Source organism: Ptychodera flava, chromosome 3 (genome assembly GCF_041260155.1).
Source record: "Ptychodera flava strain L36383 chromosome 3, AS_Pfla_20210202, whole genome shotgun sequence".
Taxonomy (NCBI): Eukaryota; Metazoa; Hemichordata; class Enteropneusta; family Ptychoderidae; genus Ptychodera; species Ptychodera flava.
This window is the reverse complement of record NC_091930.1, coordinates 17,474,740-17,499,706: the sequence shown is the minus strand read 5'-3', so window position 1 is coordinate 17,499,706 and position 24,967 is coordinate 17,474,740. Positions and strand designations below refer to the sequence as shown.

The window sequence follows — 24,967 nt, the reverse complement described above, 5'->3', positions numbered from 1 at the left end:
AGTTGACGCTTACATGGTCAACAGAAATACTGATTCATGATTAGTAATAAGAAAGAAAATATAATTAATTGTTGCTTGCTATATAAATTAGCAGGACTACGAATTACGCAAACAATAAATTCTAACACACTTTGTCAGACCCGGGTAGGATTAATTTTCTGTTTAATCTGTCAAAATATTGGACATAAATTGACAATTTTTAACATCTTAACAACCCACTGTGTTTAATAAGAGGAGTATTGTGCCATCATTATCACTGGCATAGCATCTGTACTGCCCAAGTTCCAACTACCAGCTTACACAATTAATAATTTGCTTTTAATATTGGGATTTTCAAAACAGAGAAACTTAGTCTTATAAAATAAATTTGTTGGTAAATGTGATGCTGAACGACAATTACCTCGAAAACTAAGAACATTGTCATTTTAATCATTATCATCTTTTTTGCATGGATCATTCTTATTATACAAGCTATAGGTAAGTGTTGCATATAGGTGGATTTATTTTAAATTTCGTAGATGATTTGGTTCAATGTCAACTGGACAATTTCCTTGAACATTCCGCAGGGGCAAATTAATTAGCCAATGTAATACATGTTGAATCTGAAACACATGGATTCCATTAACAAATTTGTCCTTTTGAATCGTACGACATGTTGTATATTCACGGCAATGGATAAATGAAAGTAATCTGTTAATGTGGTGTGCAGAAAATATTCAATGTTTTTTTGGTAGCATATATTGCTACAAAACAGTAAAAGGAGTCAGTAGAATATAGAATATAGAATATAACATATAGGCCTATATGTCAAACCTATAGATGTTAAAGTACAAAGAAAGAGTGGGAAAATGTCATTCTTGGTTGCGCTATTCAAGTTGTTCAATGTGGTTAAAACAAAAAGTGCGTGTTTGAAAGTTTTAGGTTGATATAGCTTCATTGACTATAGTTTGACTGTCTTGGCTTAGGACTGGACGATCATGTTTTCTTTGACCAAAACAAGTGTGTCTACTTTGTGCGAACGGGTGACATTCAACTAAACCTTGTCTTGTGTAGCGTGCAAAATGTTTCTTATAAATTAGATGTCTATCAAATCGCCTTTTCAGGAGGGCATGCAGCGATAAGTTTGGACGAATAATTGAATTCTCAACAAAGTTTACTTAAAACCCAATTTCATTAAGAAGATATATGTTACTGACTATTGCTCATCAAGTTCGTTGGCTTATGAATAATACTTCCCGACTTGTATCGCATACGGAAGTCTCCCAGAGGGGATTTTGAGAGATATGCTACCACGCTTTTCAAGCAATCTAATCATACATTAATAGCCATAAATATAGAATTTCGCAAATGCACCCTTATGTAAATTGTCGCCCAACTGTTTGTTGAAGCTATTGAGACACTGGCTCACACATGAGTTGCTTTTTATTACAGGTTTGTCACTGGAGACGCTCCCAGCCATCTGGCCCCAAGGAGAGGAAGTATACAGAAATGTATTCTGTGCAATTTGCAATGGAGTGAACGCCTCGGAGCTTGTGATGTGGTCAGCAAGACTTGCCATAGTGACTGACATTCAAAGTGAATTCGTGGATGCATATGCCAGTAATACCGATCCTCTTCCTCAAGTGATGAATCTCTCACAGTCGTATGTAGACACTGATATGATAGACGTATTCAAAGAAGATAGAACAGGTGTTCCACGGAGAACATGCGCAGAGTCCATCGCGACTTGTGATCCGTCATTATACAACGAGCTAGCTGATTACCACAATGCAACTCAACTCTGTCATTCCTACTACTCACTCATTTCATGGGATTCATGTAAAGTTGTAAAACATTTCCGAAATACCCACTGTTCTCGATGCAACAATGAGACACATGATTTTTTATGTGGTTTGGCTTTCGTTACACCTTTCGGTAGAGTTGCATATGCGTTGAACTTGCTCTTTGATGTAACGGTCACAGAAAAGTACAGATTTCTCAGGTCAACGAAGGTGGCGAACCTCTTTCATACGCAGAACATCCAGTGTTATCACATGATTCTGCTGGCTCCGAGAACGAAATGTTTAATTCCTTAACACTTACCTGTCAAAGGAGAGAGTGGAATGGTAAACACGTGATAGAATTCGAAATAGAGACAAACTTTCAAAACGACAGCGCTCATGTCTAAAATGACAGTGTTTCAGGCGTTAATAAGACTGAGGACACTGCGCTTATTAAATTACTTAAAGCATGTAGCTATCCAGCAAATGTTGTAATTTTAAATGCTACAGATTTCTCTCTCGTCCACAGTTCTCTGGTCATTCAAGTCGGTACATCCCAGTTTGAAACAAAGCTTTTCCAATTGGTCAGAAATTGATCAGTAGCCTACGCTTGTCTGCAAAGTAATACCAATGTCGTTCAGTTTGAATACCAAATATGGTTGACTATCGCTTGTTCTTCCTTATCAGTAGTGTTCCTTATTTCCTACTTGCTACGATTCTGTATACGAGCAAGCCTCCGCTCTTTTCCGGAGAAACTATTGCTGAATTTGGTGATTGCCGTTTTATGCGCTCAAGCTATGCTCTTGATAAGTATGGGTCTAAACGGACTGCCCAGTGTTTGCTTCCTCGTAGCGGTTTCCTTGCACTACTCCTGGTTGGCAAACTTTGTTTGGATGGCGTTGATCAGCTTTGACATCTGTAGGACGGTGCGTTCTGTTCATATAAACCTATATGTCAGTCAAAGCCATCGCAGATTGATCGCTTACATCGTCTTTGGATGGTTGCTACCGGCTGGACTGTTGTCCCTATCAGTCTTACTCGATAAAAGTTCTTTCACCAACTTTGATATCAGATATGGTGTTGACAACATCTGTTGGATCGGTAACCGGTTTGCTTTACTATTGTTGTTTGTTTTGCCCATGGCTTTGGTTCTTACTTTGAGTATAGTCTGTTTCATTCTGTCTATCAGGTACATTGTTATTTCTACTGCAGACCAAACGAACGGAAGCTCTGGGAGTGGCTTTGGAGTTCACCTTGTCACATGTATTAAAACATTCCTTGTTATGGGGCTGATATGGTGCCTAGCTATAGTGGAAGCTTTTGTCAACAATGAAATTCTAGGATTTGTGTTCAACACCGTTAACTCGCTTCAAGGGTTCTTCCTTGTGTCAGCTTTGCTTGTCGATACGGAGACATTCCGTTCAATCTGTTGCCTGAAATCTTCTTAAGAGAGAGTCACAGCGTAAAGAGAAGATGAAGTCTGTGTCAAATGTAGAACAGGTGGTGCAATCGCCATGTTAAAGCAATTGTGCATTGTTTATGACTAGCCCTGTCACCTTCCTCCGAAATCCATTATTTCAACATCATTTCCAAGTGCGCTTTTTAATGTTAAAATACTTCTTATCAATGTATGGCTTTACACACTAGTGATCGGATTTAGCTTGTACAAGACTCCTTCTTCGCTTAAAGTCCATATATTACCTGATTTTGTTTGATTGAACTTAATACTATTGTTTAGTAAAAAAGCCATAATACTCAAATAATTAAGAATTATTTTTGGTATCCATTCTAAAATGTTATATTTCATACATAAAACACTCGAAATACTGGTCCTCAGAAAAAATCAAAATTCATATTGGCCGCGAAATGGTCACGTGACATGACGTCATGTGAAGCTATCAGTGCAGTGTGCAGCGACAGGGTCGCACTAGCGCTCGCCACATTCGCAAAATGCGATAGAAAGTGCTGGGTTGCGAATAAAATGTCTTCTTGGTTCGCCACGCTCTTGAAAGTATGGCGAACTGACCTCAAACTAAAAGACTCCGGTAAAATTCACGGTGGACGATGCGATACTATCAGGTGATTAAATCAATGTGACTACTCTCGCTCTCAGCGCCACGTAAGGTTACGATACCCGACAATGGTTGCGTACTATGCGTTCTGTCCATCTTAGGTACGCATTGCCGAACTCGGCAAGCCATAAAACTTTTTTGTTTACCCTTTTGACCCAGTTTAGTACCATATAAGGACTAAAATAATGACTTCATCTACCCTTACAGTAGAGAGTTCCAGTAATTTATGCGAACTTTCCGAGAAGGGGTCAGTGGTTTACGTGAATATTTAGTATGTAGTATTAGGGTATAATTCTACATATTTTGTAAAAAATGTTACTAACGCTAAATGTTTTATACCGAGAAAGACATTATCAGTATGCTTGAGTTCCTCATCGACAACATATTTGTAGAATTTGGAGGACACATTTTCCAACAGTGTATAGGAATTCTTATGGACCCTAACTGAGCTCCCTTGCTTGCAGGCTTATTTCTGTTCTCATACGAGGCAGAATTTATCGGGAACCTAATCAAACAGAAAAAGGTCTCTGTAGCTCGAACTTTCAATCTAACATATAGATACATAGACGATGTTATTTCAATGAATAACTCTGAATTCAGTAAATATCTCGCTATGATTTATCCTCCAGAATTGGAGAGAAACTACAGAAACGGCCTTTTCTGCTTCATATCTGGACATTTTACTTGAATTTTACTCTAATGGTCACCTTTCTACTAGGCTATATGACAAGAGAGATGATGTCAACTTTAGTATAATCAATTTTCCACACCTCATAAGTAATATTCCACTCTCACCAGCTTATGGGGTATACATTTCCAGCTTATTCGATATGCTAGAGCATGCAGTATATATGGTGATTTTGTAAAGAGACATGGCCATCTCTCTTACAAACTGTTAAATCAAGGTTACACCAAAGCGAGACTTGTCTCTACATTCAAACGCTTTTTTGGCAGGTATCGCAAGTTGGTAGATAAATACAATATCTCTCTTCGACAAATGATCACTGATGGCATCGGTGACATTGGGCGTTAGTTAGCGACCATTGCCTATCTGACTTATAGATTGATATATGGCGGGCGCCACATGTGGGGCAGGATGCGCTTACTATTTTCGAAACACCTGACATCACTTCTTGGTCTTCTGGCCAGAGGTCCATATATCTTTCTTTCATGAATATGACTTTGTTTGTGTACCGTCTATTTACTGCCTGTTCTATGCTGTTTTGTGTCTATGTTTACAACTATTGTCTTACGAATTCTGACCTACTGTCATTGGATTATGGATTGGTATGATTGCGATTATTTAATCAGGTCGGCTGCCCCGCTGCCATGCCGTGCACTCGACGAGAGTCGAGAGACCTTATGATAGCTTTTCTACAACTCAGACAGAGAAGACGATTATATCATGTAAAGTTACTGCTCTCTGAGTGATAGAAACGGTAGCTTTTACCACTTTTTTATAATATTCTATGAAAAAATCGAGTGATTTGCTAGCCAAGTTGATTGCGATTGAACTTAGTGTTGGATGGCAGCATGGCCATTGCATTGCGTGATGCTGAATGCGCCGGTCCCCGTGGTTGAGGTTTTTTTTCAATGTGCATGATGAAGAAATTTGTAGATTTTAGTTAACTGAAGTGTATTTTGTTGATTTTCAAGCGACTTGCAATCGATAAGCTCATGCAAACTGTTGATATCGTGGGCTTATCCAGCCTGTAGCGAGAGAGCCGACCTACTATGTTTACAAATTTATGTGTTGTTACTGTTGACATCGTGACATATTTCCTACGTTGCGTCGCGTCTGACGTGTCTTTTGCATCTCCGCAAGGTGACTGGAAACCGTATTTTGTGAGTTCGAAGCCAATTGAAACCACTGTATTTTTTAACTGAAATAAACCAGGCATGAAACTTTTATCCCAAGAATACTTTGTGGTTTCTTTCTATCTGAAGACTGCTTTTGGTATGCTTGTCAAAATACGTGATCTAACTTTGAAAACAGATTGACTAAGACAGTATGACTGCGAGACACGATAAATCAAGGCTGTGTCGATGTCACGAAATGCGTACGACGGTACGACACATTGTCTGGTAGGTATCAATGAGTCGGAGAGCCCGCGTACCTGGTCCGGCTAGGCTCCACTATACTGTGAAGATCGGTGGAGATACACGAATCAACCTGACCCCATTACAAAACTAGTAATCCTGCTATACAAACAAATAAGGTCAAGAGAAAAAAACTTTCACAGATCGTTTTTTTTGGTCTTTCAACAAGGAATGAAGGTTCAAGGAACTAACGCAGCGCGAATATCAGTAGTTATTTCCGGAACGCGGGAAGGTCGTTTGCTGTGCCAGTACCGTCGGATAACTTTGGAGAAGCAGATCAAAACTCCGGCAACGATGATTATATTTAGGTACATCACGGACAAAACGGCCCTGGGGCCACTACAGCTGCAGGGAAGGTGATGATGACTAATTGTACCGGTAAACTTCCGACACAAATAGCGTGTATGCACTGTGCATACAGCAGTGTAGGTTTATTTTACGTCCATGACACAGTGGACAACAACAAGGGAAATAAATAATCGTGGTTTCATCTCGTTGTTTATTACATAAATGTCAAAATGATTTTTAAGCGTTTTTAAAACAATGGGCATACACAAGACATTTTAGTGCGATGCTGAGTTCAACGTGGCGCGTATACCGGGTGCTCTCTTCTCGTTACCCAGGCTTGTTAGTCAGACTCGTATCGGCATCTGATGACAGACAGTTATGAATTCAAGTTTCACACAGCCGCTTTCAGAATGTTTCGTTTGGGCATATTTATCATAAAATCGAAGGCCTAAATGATTCTTATTACTACCTATCTGTGTTTCCCACTCGTGAAGGCTCGGGTGCATGAACCTGGGTCTGAAGCAGTGAAGGTATTTTGTCGCTTGGCCGATTGATCCGCAGGTTGGGGAGATACCTCGCACCTCGCAGGCTCAAAACCTATACGGCCGTGGCTCTGATTTTTCTGAACAATAGTCATGTACCATAGAGCCCAAGACTTCCCATTATCATCTGAATAATACACTCCGTGTCCAAAAACTATCTCTTCATTACCGCACGCCGAGTTTAAATTTGACGCCATTGTTGCTTGTGTATGTACAGGAGGCATAGATTGATTTGCACTACAAGGGCCTCACGTGACGTCACAGGTGAGGGCGTGGTTCAAACAGAGATTTTTTCTCAAGCCGTGAATTTATAGCAAGATTGCATTTATTTATCAACAGAAATGAATAAAATGACACCAGCATTTGACACATGGCTCCAATAAGAGTTTATAGTAAAAAAATAAAAAATATTTTTTCATAGGTAATATGGACCTTAACATGGCATTCTACCCTGCATTATCATCGAATATCACACTTACTCTGAACAGTTCCGTGTTCCAGTTTGACTGTTAGATTAACATGGATGAACGTATTTTATTGGTCATATTGGACTCTTTGTTAGATGCATGGATGCATGTATTTATGGGTCACATAGGACTGTTAGATAAATGCGTGGAGACATTTATGAATGAGTCAAATCGCATACTGTGTTTTCATTCCGGCCCAGACTCAAACACAGACTCAGACGGCATTCAGCTAGTCACCTAGCAGAGAAACAGCAGACAAAACCGGCTCAGATGTATGGAAAAGATGAAATTATGGTCATATTTGACCGCTAAATAGATGCCAGGATACATTTAATTTTGTCGTAGTGGACTGTTGGATAGATGTATGTATTTATAGGTCAAGTACAAGAAATAGAAGGGGAAGCAGTCAAATACACAGACTGGAAATAGTCAGCAATTATCTTTACCATGCATTACTATGAAGAGAGGCCAGCATAAGGGATACAAACCATGGGAAATTTCTCTCTTAATTCTGTTTCGACGTTCCTATATTCCTCCAAATATATTGTGGATTACAAATTCAAGTCGATGGATGATGTCCTTCTCGGTATAGTGTTTATTAAAAGCATTCTTATCCCTCAAAGACGGTGGCGGATTAATTATCTGAGCTTACATTTGCAAACATCTTTTCTAATATTGAGTTATATTCTTGGTAAGCTGCCTGCACATCATTGATGTAGTGGGTTTCATGTCACATTACAGCGGGCACGTGTAGTCCTCTACCAGTACCGGTTTAGCAAATGATCACATTTCAAGTTGTTCGCCAGTATATTGTGATCTACAGGATCGTCGTGTTTTTGTCTGTTTGTCGTATTTTTGCATAACGGCATGTGATATGAAAGAGTATATTTTTTTTAGCTATTTTCCCTAACACCGCTTTTATATTGGACACGAAGGCGTGCAGGTCTGATCAATACTGCCGTATTTGTCTGTATGTTTACTCGTTGATGAGCAACTCGTCAAAATCCGGACACATCACACGAATACGACGCGCTATCGACCAAACTTCGTGTACGTACATTCTGTACCTTCAATTACAGTACGCATTTTAACCCCTTTATCATACATGCTTATTTTGGTTGTGAAAGTTTTTCCAAAAGACGTCCTGAAATTAGCGAAAACAAATGACAGAAATCGACCTTGCTTGCTCCTCGCTGTACTCATAGAAAGTCGAGTGTTAATGAATGACGCCGGGCAACCGTATCACTTGTTGATATTATTCCGCTGTTGAGTCATAACACTTATCGGGAGATGTTGTGGTACACTTTCAGAGCCAAACAATTCAGTATTTTGATGTCGAAAAAGGTTTTTACAATTTGCAGGACGTTTTTCTTTACGTTCAGCACCACGGTAGCTGTGACACATAGGCTAGAGTGTGTAAAATGATTGTTTCTTGTGTTGTGAAAAATGTCCGCAGCCCGTGACGAAAGTTATGAGGCCGCAAACAAGTCGAGTCAATATGGAACTCCCGCCGGCATTAAAGTGAGAGCTCGATCGAGTGGCCGCGTGGCAAAGAAGTAAGTAGTTCTGCGGCATTTATGAATGCAAGTGAATATAGCAGCAGCACAAATCAGTTCAACTCCAAGAATTATACATGGTCATGTCCCGAGCCCTCCGATATGCCGACTCGACCATCTTAGAAAGGAAATTGTGAGTGGATTAGGGAAACGTGAAATGAGCCAAGCGGCTTATCGTAACTCGTTCTTTGCACATTTTGTTGAACTTTCGGTACGAATTATTAACATCGCAATAAAAGGCATTTACACCGTGTATGCCTAAATAGTACTAAACTTGTTTAAACGACCTACACAATTTGACTTACTTGGGAGCATCTTATAGTTTTACCCGAAAGTTAAACAGAACACGACTGTGACCTCTCACAGTCAATGTACTAATCAGAAACATGACATTTGCACGTTCTGTGTCGTGTATTTTCAGTGGTGTAGTCGGAATTTTCTGGCACATTTAACCATACTCGATCGAATTCACAACCTGATATTAAAACTCGTCAACAGGAAACTTGTCGCATAGCGGTTCATGATACACTGTCAACCGATACTGTAATCTTCAGCAGCGTAGACGATATGAAAGTAATGTATGGAAACGTGACGGTGAACAACGAAACTGACGTGTCGGTGTCAACACAAACTATTTTTCATTGTGTTCCTTTGTTTGTTTTTGGTAAAACTGTGCATGCTCTTCAAAGAAGTCCCCCTAAACTGAAAGCAAACAACAACACTTTGACAGTAATTATAAACGATATTTCGAAACGTCATAAGTTCTGTTCGCTCAACCGTTCTTTGTATATGAACATACCAATGCAAGCACGAAGCAGTAAGCGGTTCCGAATACAGTGAAAATATAATTTATATTTCAACATGTTATAATACGAGTTCATATCTACACGCTGAGTACAGACTTAGCCGTATGATAATTCTTCGTCTGTGTGTTGAATACTTCTTTGAGATCACTTTTAACATATTATGCTAACTCTGTACGTTTTTCTGAATTGTTAGGTGAGCACATAATCGTTCAGAAAAATCACCGGTCCAGGGCGCCGCATTTTATGAATGCTGTAGTAGTAGCCCTTGATGAAAGGACTGGTGTAACAAAATATGACTACACTTGAAAAATCTTCATAATTCAGCTATTTAATTCTCATGACGTGACATTTCTTCGATTAATCATGCAATCTGCATGATAGCACTATTAATATCATGTATTTTTGTGCTGAAGCCAAAGATCGATATAATGTTATATTACGTGCTAAATGTTGATTTACCGTAATTGTTGACTGTTTGATGAATATATGTATGTATGTATGTATGTATGTATGTATGTATGTATGTATGTATGTATGTATGTATGTATGTATGTATGTATGTATGTATGTATGTATGTATGTATGTATGTATGTATGTATGTATGTGTGTGTGTGTGGTGTGTGTGTGTGTGTGTGTGTGTGTGTGTGTGTGTGTATGTATGTATGTATGTATGTATGTATGTATGTATGTATGTATGTATGTATGTATGTATGTATGTATGTGTTTGTGCACTGTGATGATGAAATCATTTTCCAGGTGACCTATGAAGTAGAAGGTAGTTCTATTGTGTTGAAGAGGTTAATATTAAAAGTTAATATAAGTGACATTCATATGTTATTTTTGAACTTTACTGAGCTGTTGTATGATTAAATGATAGTTGCTTGTTCAGGTTGTATAGGAGGTGTTGTGCTGTTTTCAGTCAGTAAATTAAGGATTTATAAGTTTTCGTAACTCTCTGTACTCCCATTCTTGTTAATTGTAAACTTTATCCTGCATCGTTTGCTGTTGATTTGAAATAAAATTCGTTTGAAAAGAAACTAGCTGAATTTAGGTTCATATCCTGTGCTCCTTTCCACTCCAGAGGCTTTATGAAAGCAGCCTAGTGATCTTGGCGATCCCGAAACGTTCTATTCGATGGCATTTTCAGTGGCACCCAGATTACTTAATAGCGTGCTTATGGCAACAATTGCTGCGCCATCATAAATAACTCCTTTAAACGCTATTTCTCAAAATGTTAGGTTTCCTATGGCTGACTGTAACAATATTACAAATGGTTCATAAAAACAAGTGTATAACTTAAAAAGAAAAGCAGATGAGCTTACATTTGCAGATGAAACAGACATTACTTCTCTATCCAATTATCCCAATTAGTTCCAATCGTGTTTTTACGAAGAATAATATCATTTTTTATTTGATAGAAAACTTTTCGGGGTAACCCTCCTAGACTTTGAGAATTGATATTCTTATGCAAAATTTGTGATGACCCTTGAGCGATGTCATCTGTTTTGAATATACACATGACCTGTAACGGTGTTGGTTCCTCGACATGGAGAGCAGCTTCCAAGCAATTAGAAAAGAATGCCGATAGTACACTTATCACATCATACATTTTAAGAGAACTAATCGTAGAGTATTTGAAAAGGTGTCGCTATCCAAAGGTCGACTTTAGAATTCTGATGAAATTAACCAAGTCGCGAGATATCGTTTTCGAGTGGCAGGAACTCGTTGAGAACACTAAGCAACTGTACAAGCACACCAATGGTGCATATCGAAAGGACGTGCCCGGTGTGTGTGTGAAGTTTTGTCTGTAGGGCACGCATTATTCCCGAGATTAGAGAAACACAATTTTATCAAGTGAAGTGTTATGTTTTATAGAAAACGCTTGCATTCCATGGATAAAACAAAGAATCGAAAACACTTTGAATGAAAATTTTAATAGATTTATGCTCCCGACGGCAGGTAAAATGGTGTTTTGAAGAAGTCCGAAGCTTCAGTCAATACATCACCGCTCGTTGCTTCATTTATAAATTCCTTCAGATACGGAAACCGGTTACATAAATTTAAGTTCTCAGATGTCGTACACGGAGTTTGAGTCACGTCTACAGCAGATGTAAAGTCCCGGTAAGTACACCCTGAAACAAAAAGAAAACAAGCTTACAATAACCAAGTAACTTAGGCCAAAAAAGAGAAATGTTTCTGGTCAGCGCGCACGTCACTTGAACAACAGCGCGTTACCCTTTTTTCCTGCTTTGTGGCTGGCGGCCGCAGCAAACTACGTACTGATTGCGATGACACCAAACCAAAACCTATGAATAGTTTGCACTCATAAAAATTTCAGCCACTAGCAGTGTTGAATCATTCCTCTGCTACGCATGTTGCCAAAGTTGACTTCCAGTACCTAAAATGTCAGATCTTATTTACTTTTGTCATTCTTGTTTATCTGGTTTTTATATTTCTTGTTGTTTTTCTGGATGTACTGTGCAGAAATCATTGTCATAACATCAACGTAGAATTTTCCTGCACTGAACAGATAGAAACTACATTTATTGTTGATCTTTGGTACCAATACTGGTATGTACCAATTCTGATCATATGTGAGCAACACCGTATCATTGCGGTATTTTTAATTGTTTGTTTCTTGTCTTAGTTTATATTTTGTTTTGATTGTTCATTTTTGTCGGATTTTCTTGTTTTACTTTGACATTTTATATTTTCTCTTCACTTTATGGAAGGAAGCTGTAATTTGGTCAACCTGGTGGTTCATAAATAAATAAATAAATAAATAAATGAATAAATAGCGTATTTTGCATTGATTGTTTAATCAGAATGATTACACCATGGAAAATAATGATTAGTCAATAAATCAATGAAAGCAGATTCAAGCACTTTTTAAAAGTAATGTCCATATATTTTAATTGATTTTATTTACCCAGACGGTAATTTCACCCTCGGATTTACTGTGAAAAAAATGAAATTTTATTTTTCTTTGCACTTCCTACCGTGACAGGAGTAACAGTCGGCCGAAATCCATTACATTTTACACAATAATGTACGGCCTACATGAGAGAGAGAGGAGAGAGAGAGAGAGAGAGAGAGAGAGAGAGGAGAGAGAGAGAGAGAGAGGAGAGAGAGAGAGAGAGAGAGAGAGAGAGAGAGAGAGAGAGAGAGTCTAAATGGTAAATTATATTTCATCATGCTAAAATGCGCCATTCTGATTGGACGAGAGCTCATTCCACCGATGCTAAAATACTGTTTTAGCACTCATAGCTGTGGTAAAACGGGCCCCTAAAACAGCATTTTCGAAAATTGCCCGGTGGGTGCATTTGAACGTACATATCTAAACCATACACCCTCGAGAAAAACAGAAACAGTCCACTTTGTGTCAAAGACCAAAGACCGAATTTTGATACACAGATAAAGTGCGGGTCTGTAACTCACCTCTGGTGAAAATAAGTTGGGATTGATGATGACAGACATCTCAGAAGCAGCACAATTTGGGTGTGATGCACACAAATGTTAGGGCGACAGCACAACGTGCACTTTGCTTGATATTACGGGAGTCGAGACGCGATATATCCTTCCGCTCTTTAAAATGAAGAGAGTATTCGTTCATACACAAATAAATTGACACTTCCTCACAGTAACGGTATGTCAGATATTCTTACGGGCTGTAACAGACCGGGGTGTCCTTACGAAGTAGACCAAGAGGTTCAAAATAACAATGGGATGACTCCTGGTTACTGCGACGAAATTTGACATCAAGTGCAACGAGCAGTGTCAGCGTCCAGCTCTCGCTGCATCGGGCAACACACTCTGCAAAACTATTCATCACAGTTCCAGTCATCGCAAGTCTGGATTCTTTCAAAACTTTTTGTTTTCTGGTACAATTAACGACCAAATTATCCATCAAAAATAGATCCTGTAACTACACTTTGCCGCCTCTGTCAACGGTCGACGTATACGCGTATGCGGTATAGAATGAGACAAATCTATTTTTAGTATGCCAAAAAAGCCAGGAATATACATGTAAATTTACGAAAAAAATGGTTACCTTTTTCTTTTGATTTGAACTCTTGACCCATTTTCTGTGTGACTGCACCAGGTATTTTTTTGACACGTATACTGTTCGTACCGTGTTGCACGCGAATAAAATGCAATGTCAATATGAACGTAATGCGTATCGTAGGATACTGTGTGCCTGTACGTAATGATAACTTATTAAAATACGGCTAGTTTTCAATCGGGTTCGAACCCACAACATACGGCATCAGTCGCCTAGCGGAGAGGCCACAGAGAGAACCGCTCGGCTAAATCTCCACTCCCAAAAAAGAGTGGTTCAATAGCCGGCTAAGTTTTTACATTTTTCTGACTGAGACCGCTCCACACGTTGTAGAGTTCGTGAAGCACTCACGCACGTATGCTCACTATCACACATCGCACATACAAACTTTATCGAAGCAAAGAAACCAATTTCATCGCTTTTAATGGGGCGAACGATAACCTCGGGGACAATTCTGTCCACCAGCAGAGTTACCAACCCAGGGTAGAAAATACGGCTAGTTTTCAATCGGGTTCGAACCCACAACATACGGCATCAGTCGCCTAGCGGAGAGGCCACAGAGAGAACCACTCGGCTAAATCTCCACTCCCAAAAAAGAGTGGTTCAATAGCCGGCTAAGTTGTTACATTTTTCTGACTGAGACCGCTCCACACGTTGTAGAGTTCGTGAAGCACTCACGCACGCATGCTCACTATCACACATCGCACATACAAACTTTATCGAAGCAAAGAAACGAATTTCATCGCTTTAACTGGGCGAACGATAACCTCGGGGACAATTCTGTCCACCAGCAGAGTTACCAACCCAGGGTAGAAAATACGGCTAGTTTTCAATCGGGTTCGAACCCACAACATACGGCATCAGTCGCCTAGCGGAAAGGCCACAGAGAGAACCACTCGGCTAAATCTCCACTCCCAAAAAAGAGTGGTTCAATAGCCGGCTAAGTTGTTACATTTTTCTGACTGAGACCGCTCCACACGTTGTAGAGTTCGTGAAGCACTCACGCACGCATGCTCACTATCACACATCGCACATACAAACTTTATCGAAGCAAAGAAACGAATTTCATCGCTTTAATTGGGCGAACGATAACCTCGGGGACAATTCTGTCCACCAGCAGAGTTACCAGCCCAGGGTAGAAAATACGGCTAGTTTTCAATCGGGTTCGAACCCACAACATACGGCATCAGTCGCCTAGCGGAGAGGCCACAGAGAGAACCGCTCGGCTAAATCTCCACTCCCAAAAAAGAGTGGTTCAATAGCCGGCTAAGTTGTTATATTTTTCTGACTGAGACCGCTCCACACGTTGTAGAGTTCGTGAAGCACTCACGCACGCATGCTCACTATCACACATCGCACATACAAACTTTATCGAAGCGAAGAAACGAATTTCATCGCTTTAACTGGGCGAACGATAACCTCGGGGACAATTCTGTCCACCAGCAGAGTTACCAACCAAGGGTAGAAAATACGGCTAGTTTTCAATCGGGTTCGAACCCACAACATACGGCATCAGTCGCCTAGCAGAGAGGCCACAGAGAGAACCACTCAGCTAAATCTCCACTCCCAAAAAAGAGTGGTTCAATAGCCAGCTAAGTTGTTACATTTTCTGACTGAGACCGCTCCACACGTCTAATGCTCTGTCTAGGGCGCAGAATTTCTGACGTTCGATCTCTCAGACGTCCGTTTTCTGCATTGGGGGCTTGAAGTGATGAAAATACCAAGTAAGACAACAAAGACACGCAAATTGATAGAATGTAATAGCAATTACCCCTTCGCAGTCAGGTATACACTCGATTTTGGTACAAATTCGCTCCATATAGCACTCGCGCAATATGTCGCGCATTGTACTAAAATATCGTGTATACCCTCCTGCGGCGGGGGTTATTGCTTAATTTTATTAGCCACACAAAATGCCACCGTGATGATAAGTCACGGTTTATCTTTAGAAGTTGCGTCAGACGTATCTCATGTGGTACCATATCTTCTTTAGATTTTCTTTTTCATTTCGACCACGCCCTCTACACGGCCAATTCTGTTTGTTTTTCCTATGGTAAACGCAAGTTTACGTGATGTACAATAAACATCTCACCTTTGGTCCATGTGATCGTAGTCGTCATCGCCATCAATCCATCTGATGTCGATCTCGCCTGTCTATTTCTCAGACGTCCCTTTCGTTCTTATCCTAGTACCGGGTACGTATGAGGAAGGTACTCGAAATTTGAAGCAGAGTCTAGAAGGGTCATCACATAAACTGGCGCGTTACTTAGTTAATATCGGTTTCATTTGTTCGTCTCTTTATTAAAATTGATTTTTCGTTCGTATTTATCGGTACAAAAGATTTTGATGTTTAACGGGTTTTGATATTTGTCATGTTGTAACGCATGTCATTAGCTTCCTCTTTAAACAAAATGTTTGCTGGGTGAAAACTGGCTCGTGCTGTATCTTTTCTTTATGTAATTTTTTATTGCCACTAAATGAATAAAAGATACACACATTCATGCGATATCATAAGATATTATGAAAGATACTACACCTGCACACTGAAGTACATATAGACGCAACACACAAGTGCTATTACGAGCGGAAATGAGCTTAAAGTCAGCGATTTTTTTTTCAAACGAATTTTATTTAAAATCAACAGCTAAACATGCAGTGTAGGTTTATAATTGATAAAAATGCGAGTACAGAGAGTTAAGAAAACTTGTAAATTCTTAATATATTGACTGAACACAGCACATCACTTATACAGCTAAACAAGCAACAAGAATGGATGTGCAGAAAACTGTCACTTCATAAAATGTTAAATAAAGACAGGACAACCTTCCCATACAGTAACATCTCCTCTTGACATTATTTGAGGAACACAAGTGATAATCATAACTCAATAGTAATTCCAGAAAGTTCGCTACTAACATGTAATGGTAAAAAATCTCTCTAAAGTTCTCAATCCCAATTAAAGGTAAGTGAATATAAGCTTCTGCAGGGCAATAAAACAGCCTTCTTCCTGATCGGTCACTGGGGAAAATTTTCATCATTACAATACCCAAACACATAGATACATACATAGGTACATACATACATACATACATACATACATACATACATACATACATACATACATACATACATACATACATACATACATACATACATACATACATACATACATACATACATACATACATACATACATACATACATACATACATACATACATATATACATACATACATACACATTCATACATTCATACATATATAGATACATACATACATACATACATACATACATACATACATACATACATACATACATACATACATACATACATACATACATACATACATACATACATACATACTTACATACATGCATGCATGCATGCATGCATGCATGCATGCATACATGCATACATACATACATACATACATACATACATACATACATACATACATACATACATACATACATACATACATACATACAGACAGACAGACAGACAGACAGACAGACAGACAGACATACATACATACAGACATACATACATACAGACATACACACATACATACATACATACATACATACATACATACATACATACATACATACATACATACATACATACATACATACATACATACATACATACATACATACATACATACATACATACATACATACATACATACATACATACATACATACATACATACATACATACATACATACATACATACATACATACATACATACATACATACATACATACATACATACATACATACATTGATACATACATACATACATACATACATACATACATACATACATACATACATACATACATACATACATACATACATACATACATACATACATACATACATACATACATACATACATACATACATACATACATACATACATACAGACAGACAGACAGACAGACAGACAGACAGACAGACAGACAGACAGACAGACAGACAGACAGACATACATACATACAGACAGACAGACATACATACAGACATACATACAGACATACATACAGACAGACAGACAGGTTATCACAGTTCGGTTGATAACATATTACGATAAGGTAAACAACTATACAGTTTAATAAGAAAAGTTGTAGACCGAGTGTAAACCGAACATCGAAATCTTATTATTAGAAGCCATTGTGGAGAAAATATAGAGTATAATAGAATATACAATACTGAACATTATATATGTTTATGAACGTCCCCTGCCCATTACATGTCGCTACTGGCCAGAGCACATCACATGACAACAAAACAGATACGACGAGTCCGTACTGGATCGAAGAAAGTTACGTCAGATGGGATTTTTCCAAACACTATTGCCCCAAGGAAATAGATTTTGAAAAGTGCCCGGTCACGTGACCATCAGACTAGTGTCGTCTGAACCCGTGACACAATGGCGGGTCATGAGAGCATGATGAGTGCCTGAGATGAGGAACGAGTGTCTACCTAAAACTGCAAGATTTTCTATTTCAACAGCGAAGAAACTTGAAGAGACACAACGATTCAAGTGCAACGTGGAAGTTTTACGGTATGCTAAAGTACATTTGTGCTTCTTTTCTAACAATCGACACTACTATTACTCCTGTGGAGAATCGCCCTGTAAACTTCTAATAATGATCTGTTTTAGTGGCTACTCTACATTACAAAGCCCATTTAAAACAATAACATAGAAGAGCATAAGCATGTTGCGTAAGATTTAAGTAATACCGATCTTTGAGTTAATAAAGCACACAAAATACATAATGTAAATATATCATACATGTAGTGTACATAATAATGTAACAAATATTAAGTCATCGGAAGTAAGATAGCCGAATGATTAAGATTATTGTCAAGTTTTGTAACATTCTGTTACACCAGTGCTTTCATAAAGGGCTAATAATTTGTAAAATGAAACGCTCTTGACCTGTGATTTTCCGGAATGTTGACGTGCTAACATAACAATGATTCATAAAAAACATATATAATTAACACACTAAGTTAACACTGATATCAAAGACGTATTCCACACACAGACGTATAATATATTAATAGTTTCTAAGTGTGACTAAATCCTTTACCTTCAATTGCAATTAAGCTATTTCTTCATGCATTTTGTCTTCGTGTAATATAGGTCGGTTGGGTGAGAAAGTTAGATCCCTAAAACCAAAATAATTCAAAGTGATATTCATCAGGCTTACACTTCTGTGTGTCCAATCTACAAACGGCGTTAGGGGAAAGAGCTCGAAACAATACACAATACAATATTAAATCGAAGCCACATGTGAAATATCGTAAGACCTCCCTTTCCAGTTCCAGAAGTGCTAAAGTCAAACCTTAATGGAACACATTTTATATTAGAACCGACTAGACCATTAACTTAACTGACAGGTAACCAAATTCACGATAATTAATATACCCGTTTAGACCACGATTACACTGCTCTATTGAGTATAGTAACCGTGTTTAGACCGACTTAAATTGTCGAGTGGTATATCAATATCTTCACTTTATATCACCCGACAAAAAAAGAATACAATGAATCAACAGATCATGTATACATGCAAACTGGACAACAACTTCAAATATGGTCATTAGATACAGCGGTAGTGGTAGATGACTACACATACCCGATGTACAGTGACAATGTCAAAACATATCACGAATATAATTAAATACTGGAAAAGATGCTTGTAAAGGTATAGATAGTCAATTCATCACCATCAGTGAGGAATGAGAATGCTTTTAATAAACAATATACTGGGGTGGATATTATCCAGATGCATGACTTTGAAATCCATATAATATTTCGAGGACATATAGAACTCCGAAACAGAATTTATCGCGAATTTTCTCTTTCCATGGTTATGCTAGCTTCTCTTCATGGAAGTGCACGGTGAAGAAAATTGCTGCCAAATCCCTGTCTGTCTACTTGCCTGCTTTTGCTTTTTGAAGATGGCAAATAAATTCATGTCCATACATCTATGTAACAGTCCAATTTGATCAATAAATACGTACATCCATGCATCTATCTAGCAGCCCAACGGGAGGAAACGGAACTGTTCAATGATTACATTCAAAGATAGTGCATGGTAGAATATCTTCCATCATCCTGTGCGAAGAAGGAGTCTTATCACAGCTAAATCTGATCACTAATGCGAAGGGATACATTGATTATAAGAATTTTAAGATGGAGGACGCACTAGGAGGTGATATCGAAGAAAAAGATAAGAGGAAGGTGATGGGGCAAGTCATACACCATGCAAAGATGCTTTCAATCTGCAATTGCATTTAATTTTGAATTCAGCATCTATTTACCCTGTTCGTCTTTCTTAAGAGGATGTCTGACAACGGAATGAATGGAATGTCTCTTTATTGATCAGCAAAGCTGACACAAGAAAGAACCCTTGAAGTGAGTTGACAGTGTTGAACACAAATCCTAGAATTTCATTGTCAACAAAAGCTTCCACTAGAGCAAGGCACCATATCAGGCCCATAACAAGGAATGTTTTAATACATGTGACAAGGTGTGCTCCAAAGCCACTCCCAGAGCTTCCGTTTGTTTTATGTGCAGTAGAAATAACAATGTACCTGATAGATAGAATGAAACAGACTATATTGAAAGTAAGAACCAAAGCCATGGGAACCACAAACACCAATAGCAAAGCAAACCGGTTACCGATCCAACAGATGTTGTCAACACCATATCTGATATCAAAGTTAGTGAAAGAAGCTTTATCGAGTAAGACTGACAGAGACACCAGTCCAGCCGGTAGCAACCATCCAAAGACGATGTAAGCGATCAATCTGCGATGGCTTTGACTGACATATAGGTTTATATGAACAGAACGCACCGTCCTACAGATGTCGAAGCTGATCAACGCCATCCAAACAAAGTTTGCCAACCAGAAGTAGTGCAAGGAAACCGCTACAAGGAAGCAAACACTGGGCAGTTCGTTTAGACCCATACTTAACAAGAGCATAGCTTGAGCGCATAAAACGGCAATCACCAAATTCAGCAACAGTTTCTCCGGAAAAGAGCGGAGACTTGATCGTATACAGAATCGTAGCAGGTAGGAAATAAGGAACACTACTGATAAGGAAGAACAAGCGATAGTCAACCATATTTGGTATTCAAACTGAACGAGATTTGTATTACTTTGCAGACAAGCGTAGGCTACTGATCCATTTCTGACCAATTGGAAAAGCTTTGTTTCAAACTGGGATGTACCGACTTGAACAACCACAGAATTTTGGACGACAGAGAAATCTGAAGCATTTAAAATTACTACATTCGCTGGATAGCTACATGCTTTAAGTAATTTAATGAGCGCAGTGTCCTCAGTCTTATTAACGCCTACAGCGCTGTTATTTTGGACATGAGCGCTGTTATTTTCAAAGTTTGACCCTGCTTCGTAGTCTATCTGTTGTTTATCATTCCACTCTATCTTTTGACAGCTAAGTGTTACAGGATTGAACATTTCGTTCTCGGAGCAAGCAAAATCACGTGATAACACTGGACGTTTTGGGTATGAAGAGGTTCGCCACCTGCGGTGACCTCTGAAATCTGTACTTTTCCGTTGACAGTCACGTCAAAGAGCAAGTTCAACGCGTATAAGACTCTGCGGAACGTGTGACTGAAAGAAAAACCACATTTCAAACCCTGTGTCTCATTGTTGCATCGAGAACAGTGGTGCATGCGAGAACAGTGGGTTTCCGAAAATTCTTTGCATTACGACTATCTCTTGAAACGAGTGAGTAATAAGATTGACATAGTTGAGTTGCATTGTGGTAATCAGCTTGCACTTCGTATAATGACGGATCACAAGTGTCCATGTACTCGACGCATGTTCTCCGTGGAACACCTGTTTTATCTTCTTTGAATACGTCAATGAATTCAGTATCTACGTACGATTCAGAGAGCTTCATAACCTGACGGAGAGGATCTGTATTGTTGGCATATGCATCCTTGAATTCTAGGTAAATGTCCTGGCTATGCCAATTTGGGCTGACCACATCACAAGCTCTGAGGCGTTCACTCCATTGCAGATAGCACAGAATACATTTATGTATACTTCCTCTCGCGCAGGCCAGCTGACTGGGAGCGTCTCGAGTGAGAAACCTGTAACAAAAGTAGCCCACGTTTGTGTCTGTCTTGATAGCTTGGATAAATACAGTAGCAACAATTTATATGACAGTATATTTGTGAAAATATATTTTTATGGCTATTAATATATGCATACATAGTTCAAAAACGTAAGGGTCATCTCTCAAAATCCCCTCGAACAGGCTTTCTTATGAGGTACACATCGGCAATATTATTCATGTAAATAAGCCAAAGAGATGAGCAACACTACGTAAAGTATTACTTCGTATAAAAATTGAATTTCTTGTAAGAGTTGTTGTGAATTAGCAACCTTTTGTTCAGCCAAATTTATTGCCGCGTGCCTACCTGAAAACAAGGTGATTTGAGAAACAGTTGATTTATAAGAGTAATTTTGCACTCTCCACACGACCAGGTTTCGTTGAATAACATGCTTACGCATATATTATACAGACTTTTTGAATCAAAGAAAACATATTCGTTAAGTCCTTATTAAATTCAGTCAAACTATACTCCAGTTACATCATCTTGAAACTTTCAAGCACCCAATTTTTGTCTTAATCACATCGAATAACATAAAAGTACGACCCAAAATCAATATATTTCTTTTCTTTTCATACGCTTTGGCATTTTAACAACTACATGTTCGACAAAGCTTGTTGCACACAATAATTAAAAATAATTAAACCCATCTAGCCTACAGGTTTGTCACAGGCTGAAGTATGAGTGAACGGAAAAAAGTTCTAACAAAAATTAACAGCAGACCAGGAAAATGATTTGCTCCACTAACCTGTTGATACATTCTTTTCATTGCCTTCACATTTTTCACTGATATTATCACTTTTCCACGAATATGGACATTTGGTCACCATCCAGCTAATTTCGTCCCCATTGATTGATACACAGCCATCTGTTCCACTTTTGACCGGTTCATCCAACCCATTTAACAATGCATCATCCTTGGAATCGTTTTTACAGGCTTCAATGTAATCAAAACAGCAGTCGCCATATCGCAGACACCTTTCGTCGCAATTACAGCTACGGTAGGTTTTTTCTGAGCTGCGTTTGATGAACACCTGATCGCAAATCGGTTCTCCCGCGAAGTTAAAGCAGGAGTCAAATCTGCGCAATGTGTCTTTCTCGATGCAAACATTGTCATCTGTCGCATTGAAAGAAACAAAGTTGCCGGAGCAACACAAGCCGAGCTGTAGAATGATGATAATCTTTCCAACGGCCATGATGTTTTTCTGTAGTTAAAAAAAGTAATAAGAGTCGGTGAAAATTGTTTTTATACATGTCTAATATGTAGCGCTACAGAACAGCTGAAACAGAATTTAGTTTGATATTTGTAGCAGGATAAGAAGAAGAAGAGTAATATTATTTCTGACAACAAAAACATCAATATTTCACGGACATATCTTCCAGTATTTTCAATGAGATAGTATACAATCCTGTGCATGTTTGCCGAAAAAAGTCCTGAAGAAATTGCAGTATGAAAACGGATCACGTTAACACAATAACACTAATAGTTGATCTGAAAGATATTTAACTGCGATGACTTTTGTGCTCTTCGGTGGGTTGTCTGTTCGCACTGACTGACATTCACGATAATTAAGCTGTCCGCAATCAAGGAATTACTTGAAAAATCATGCTTTAAAATGAAATATTGCGTTGTAAATAAATCAAAATATGAAAACCGGAGCTCGCCCTTGAGAAGACAGTGACGGTTAGCAGCGGATTTCCTGATTTGGTCAGGTGAGGCTGACATGAAAAAGAAAACTGCCTTGCGAAGAAAGTGTCTACGTTTAAGCATGCTTAGATATAAAGAAACGTAAGTGTTTAAACAGAGATACGAAGTAAAGGTCTTGAGCGTGATAGGATAAACTGAATGAGCTTGCGTTTGTCATATATTACAAAAGCGACTTTTGATAAAAAAGGGTATACGAAACACTTTCATGTTCAATATAAATTGTTCGTGCATGTTCGCGAAAGACGGGCACTTTTGTAGTCATAATGTAATACAAAACTTATGACAACAGAAAACCTTTTTATAGATTCAATGGGACTTACCGTAAAGATGATGATTCCGCTCTTTAAATTGGTGAAAAGAGAACAATGTTAGAATAACGTAGAGTGGTTTACCTCTGATGAATGTACTGAGGAGGTCAACAATTTTAAAGCGACAGGGCGGTTTTATCGACCTTGAATTTGCACACGATACTGCAGTCAGTCCACCAATCACAATCGCTTCACCTTACTTCAAAACTTGTGCTGCCTGTAAGCCGTACCTTGATGAAATAAAATAAAAGCTAGGATTTCTCCAAAGCCAAATGACGATTGGATGATTCACAATTTTATGCAAAAATCAATTCAATACATAACGTGCATAGCGATTTCTAACCTAAAGATTAAAAAAGATTAAAAGGGTCATCATAATTTTTTTATAGTGTAATGCAATAACGACAAAGTTCTGTCATTTCTTCTCTGTGTTGAAAAGAAACAGGACTTTTTTTCTTTGGCTGAATACACTAAGGGGAGAGCTATTCAGACTACCAAACTTTTAAGTACTTTTTAAGGTCTGCCACTCGCTTGTGGGAGGTAATCTGGAGCTCATCGAGTGACTAAAAATTTTGACTGGCTTAGGGATGGACCATTAGACCTTGGGAGGGGGGGGTGGTCACGATGAAATTGTGAAAAAATTTTTTTTACTATTGTAAATTTCTGAATTTTTTTTCCGATTGAGATTAGCTGTGCATTTTTTTTTCAGAGTAAATTTTCAGATTTATAATTTTTTTTAGTTCGTCGCTGTCTGAAGATAAAGAGGGCAAAGATGTGGTGCCAAGCACCACAAGCGGCCACGCAAGCGGTCACGGGGGGGGGGAGGTCAGGAGAGGGGTGTCCCCCTGTGCTGTTGGAGCTTTTGAAAAATAGAGATTACAATTGTGTTATTTTATGGCACTTGGGGAGTATTTTTGAAGGGGAGGTCAGGAGGGGGTGTCCCCAGTGTTGTCCTTATATTTAAAAGTAGCCGGGTAATTTAAGAAAGTAGACGGGTGTACTGCGAGGGAGCGAAGCGACCGAGTGGCGAGTGAGCGTAGCGAACGAGGGGGGAGAGCGCGAGAGGGGGGTGTCCCCCCTCTCGCAAGGCGAAAAATGAAATTTTGGAGTGGAAATGGTGTTCTCTG

At 38.7% G+C, this 24,967-nt stretch overlaps 1 protein-coding gene and 1 long non-coding RNA gene across 2 annotated transcripts in view; both read left to right on the top strand.

Annotated features, from left to right (window-relative positions):
- LOC139129666 (uncharacterized) overlaps nt 1-24,967 on the top strand; it is a 396,232-nt gene that overhangs the window by 283,844 nt on the left and 87,421 nt on the right. The window lies entirely within an intron of this gene.
- LOC139130238 (uncharacterized) lies at nt 2,573-5,719 on the top strand. Its single transcript, XM_070695987.1, has 3 exons — nt 2,573-2,686; nt 3,848-3,879; nt 5,683-5,719. Exons 1-3 carry the CDS (start codon nt 2,573-2,575, stop codon nt 5,717-5,719), a joined length of 183 nt encoding a protein of 60 aa, XP_070552088.1.

Coding starts and splice junctions, on each gene's coding strand:
- LOC139130238 (XM_070695987.1), top strand. CDS start 2,573: ATGGGTCTAAACGGACTGCCCAGTGTTTGCTTCCTCGTAGCGGTTTCC. Junction 2,687..3,847: donor GCTTTGACATCTGTAGGACG/GTGCGTTCTGTT, acceptor TCAGGTGATTAA/ATCAATGTGACTACTCTCGC. Junction 3,880..5,682: donor ACTCTCGCTCTCAGCGCCAC/GTAAGGTTACGA, acceptor GTATTTTGTGAG/TTCGAAGCCAATTGAAACCA.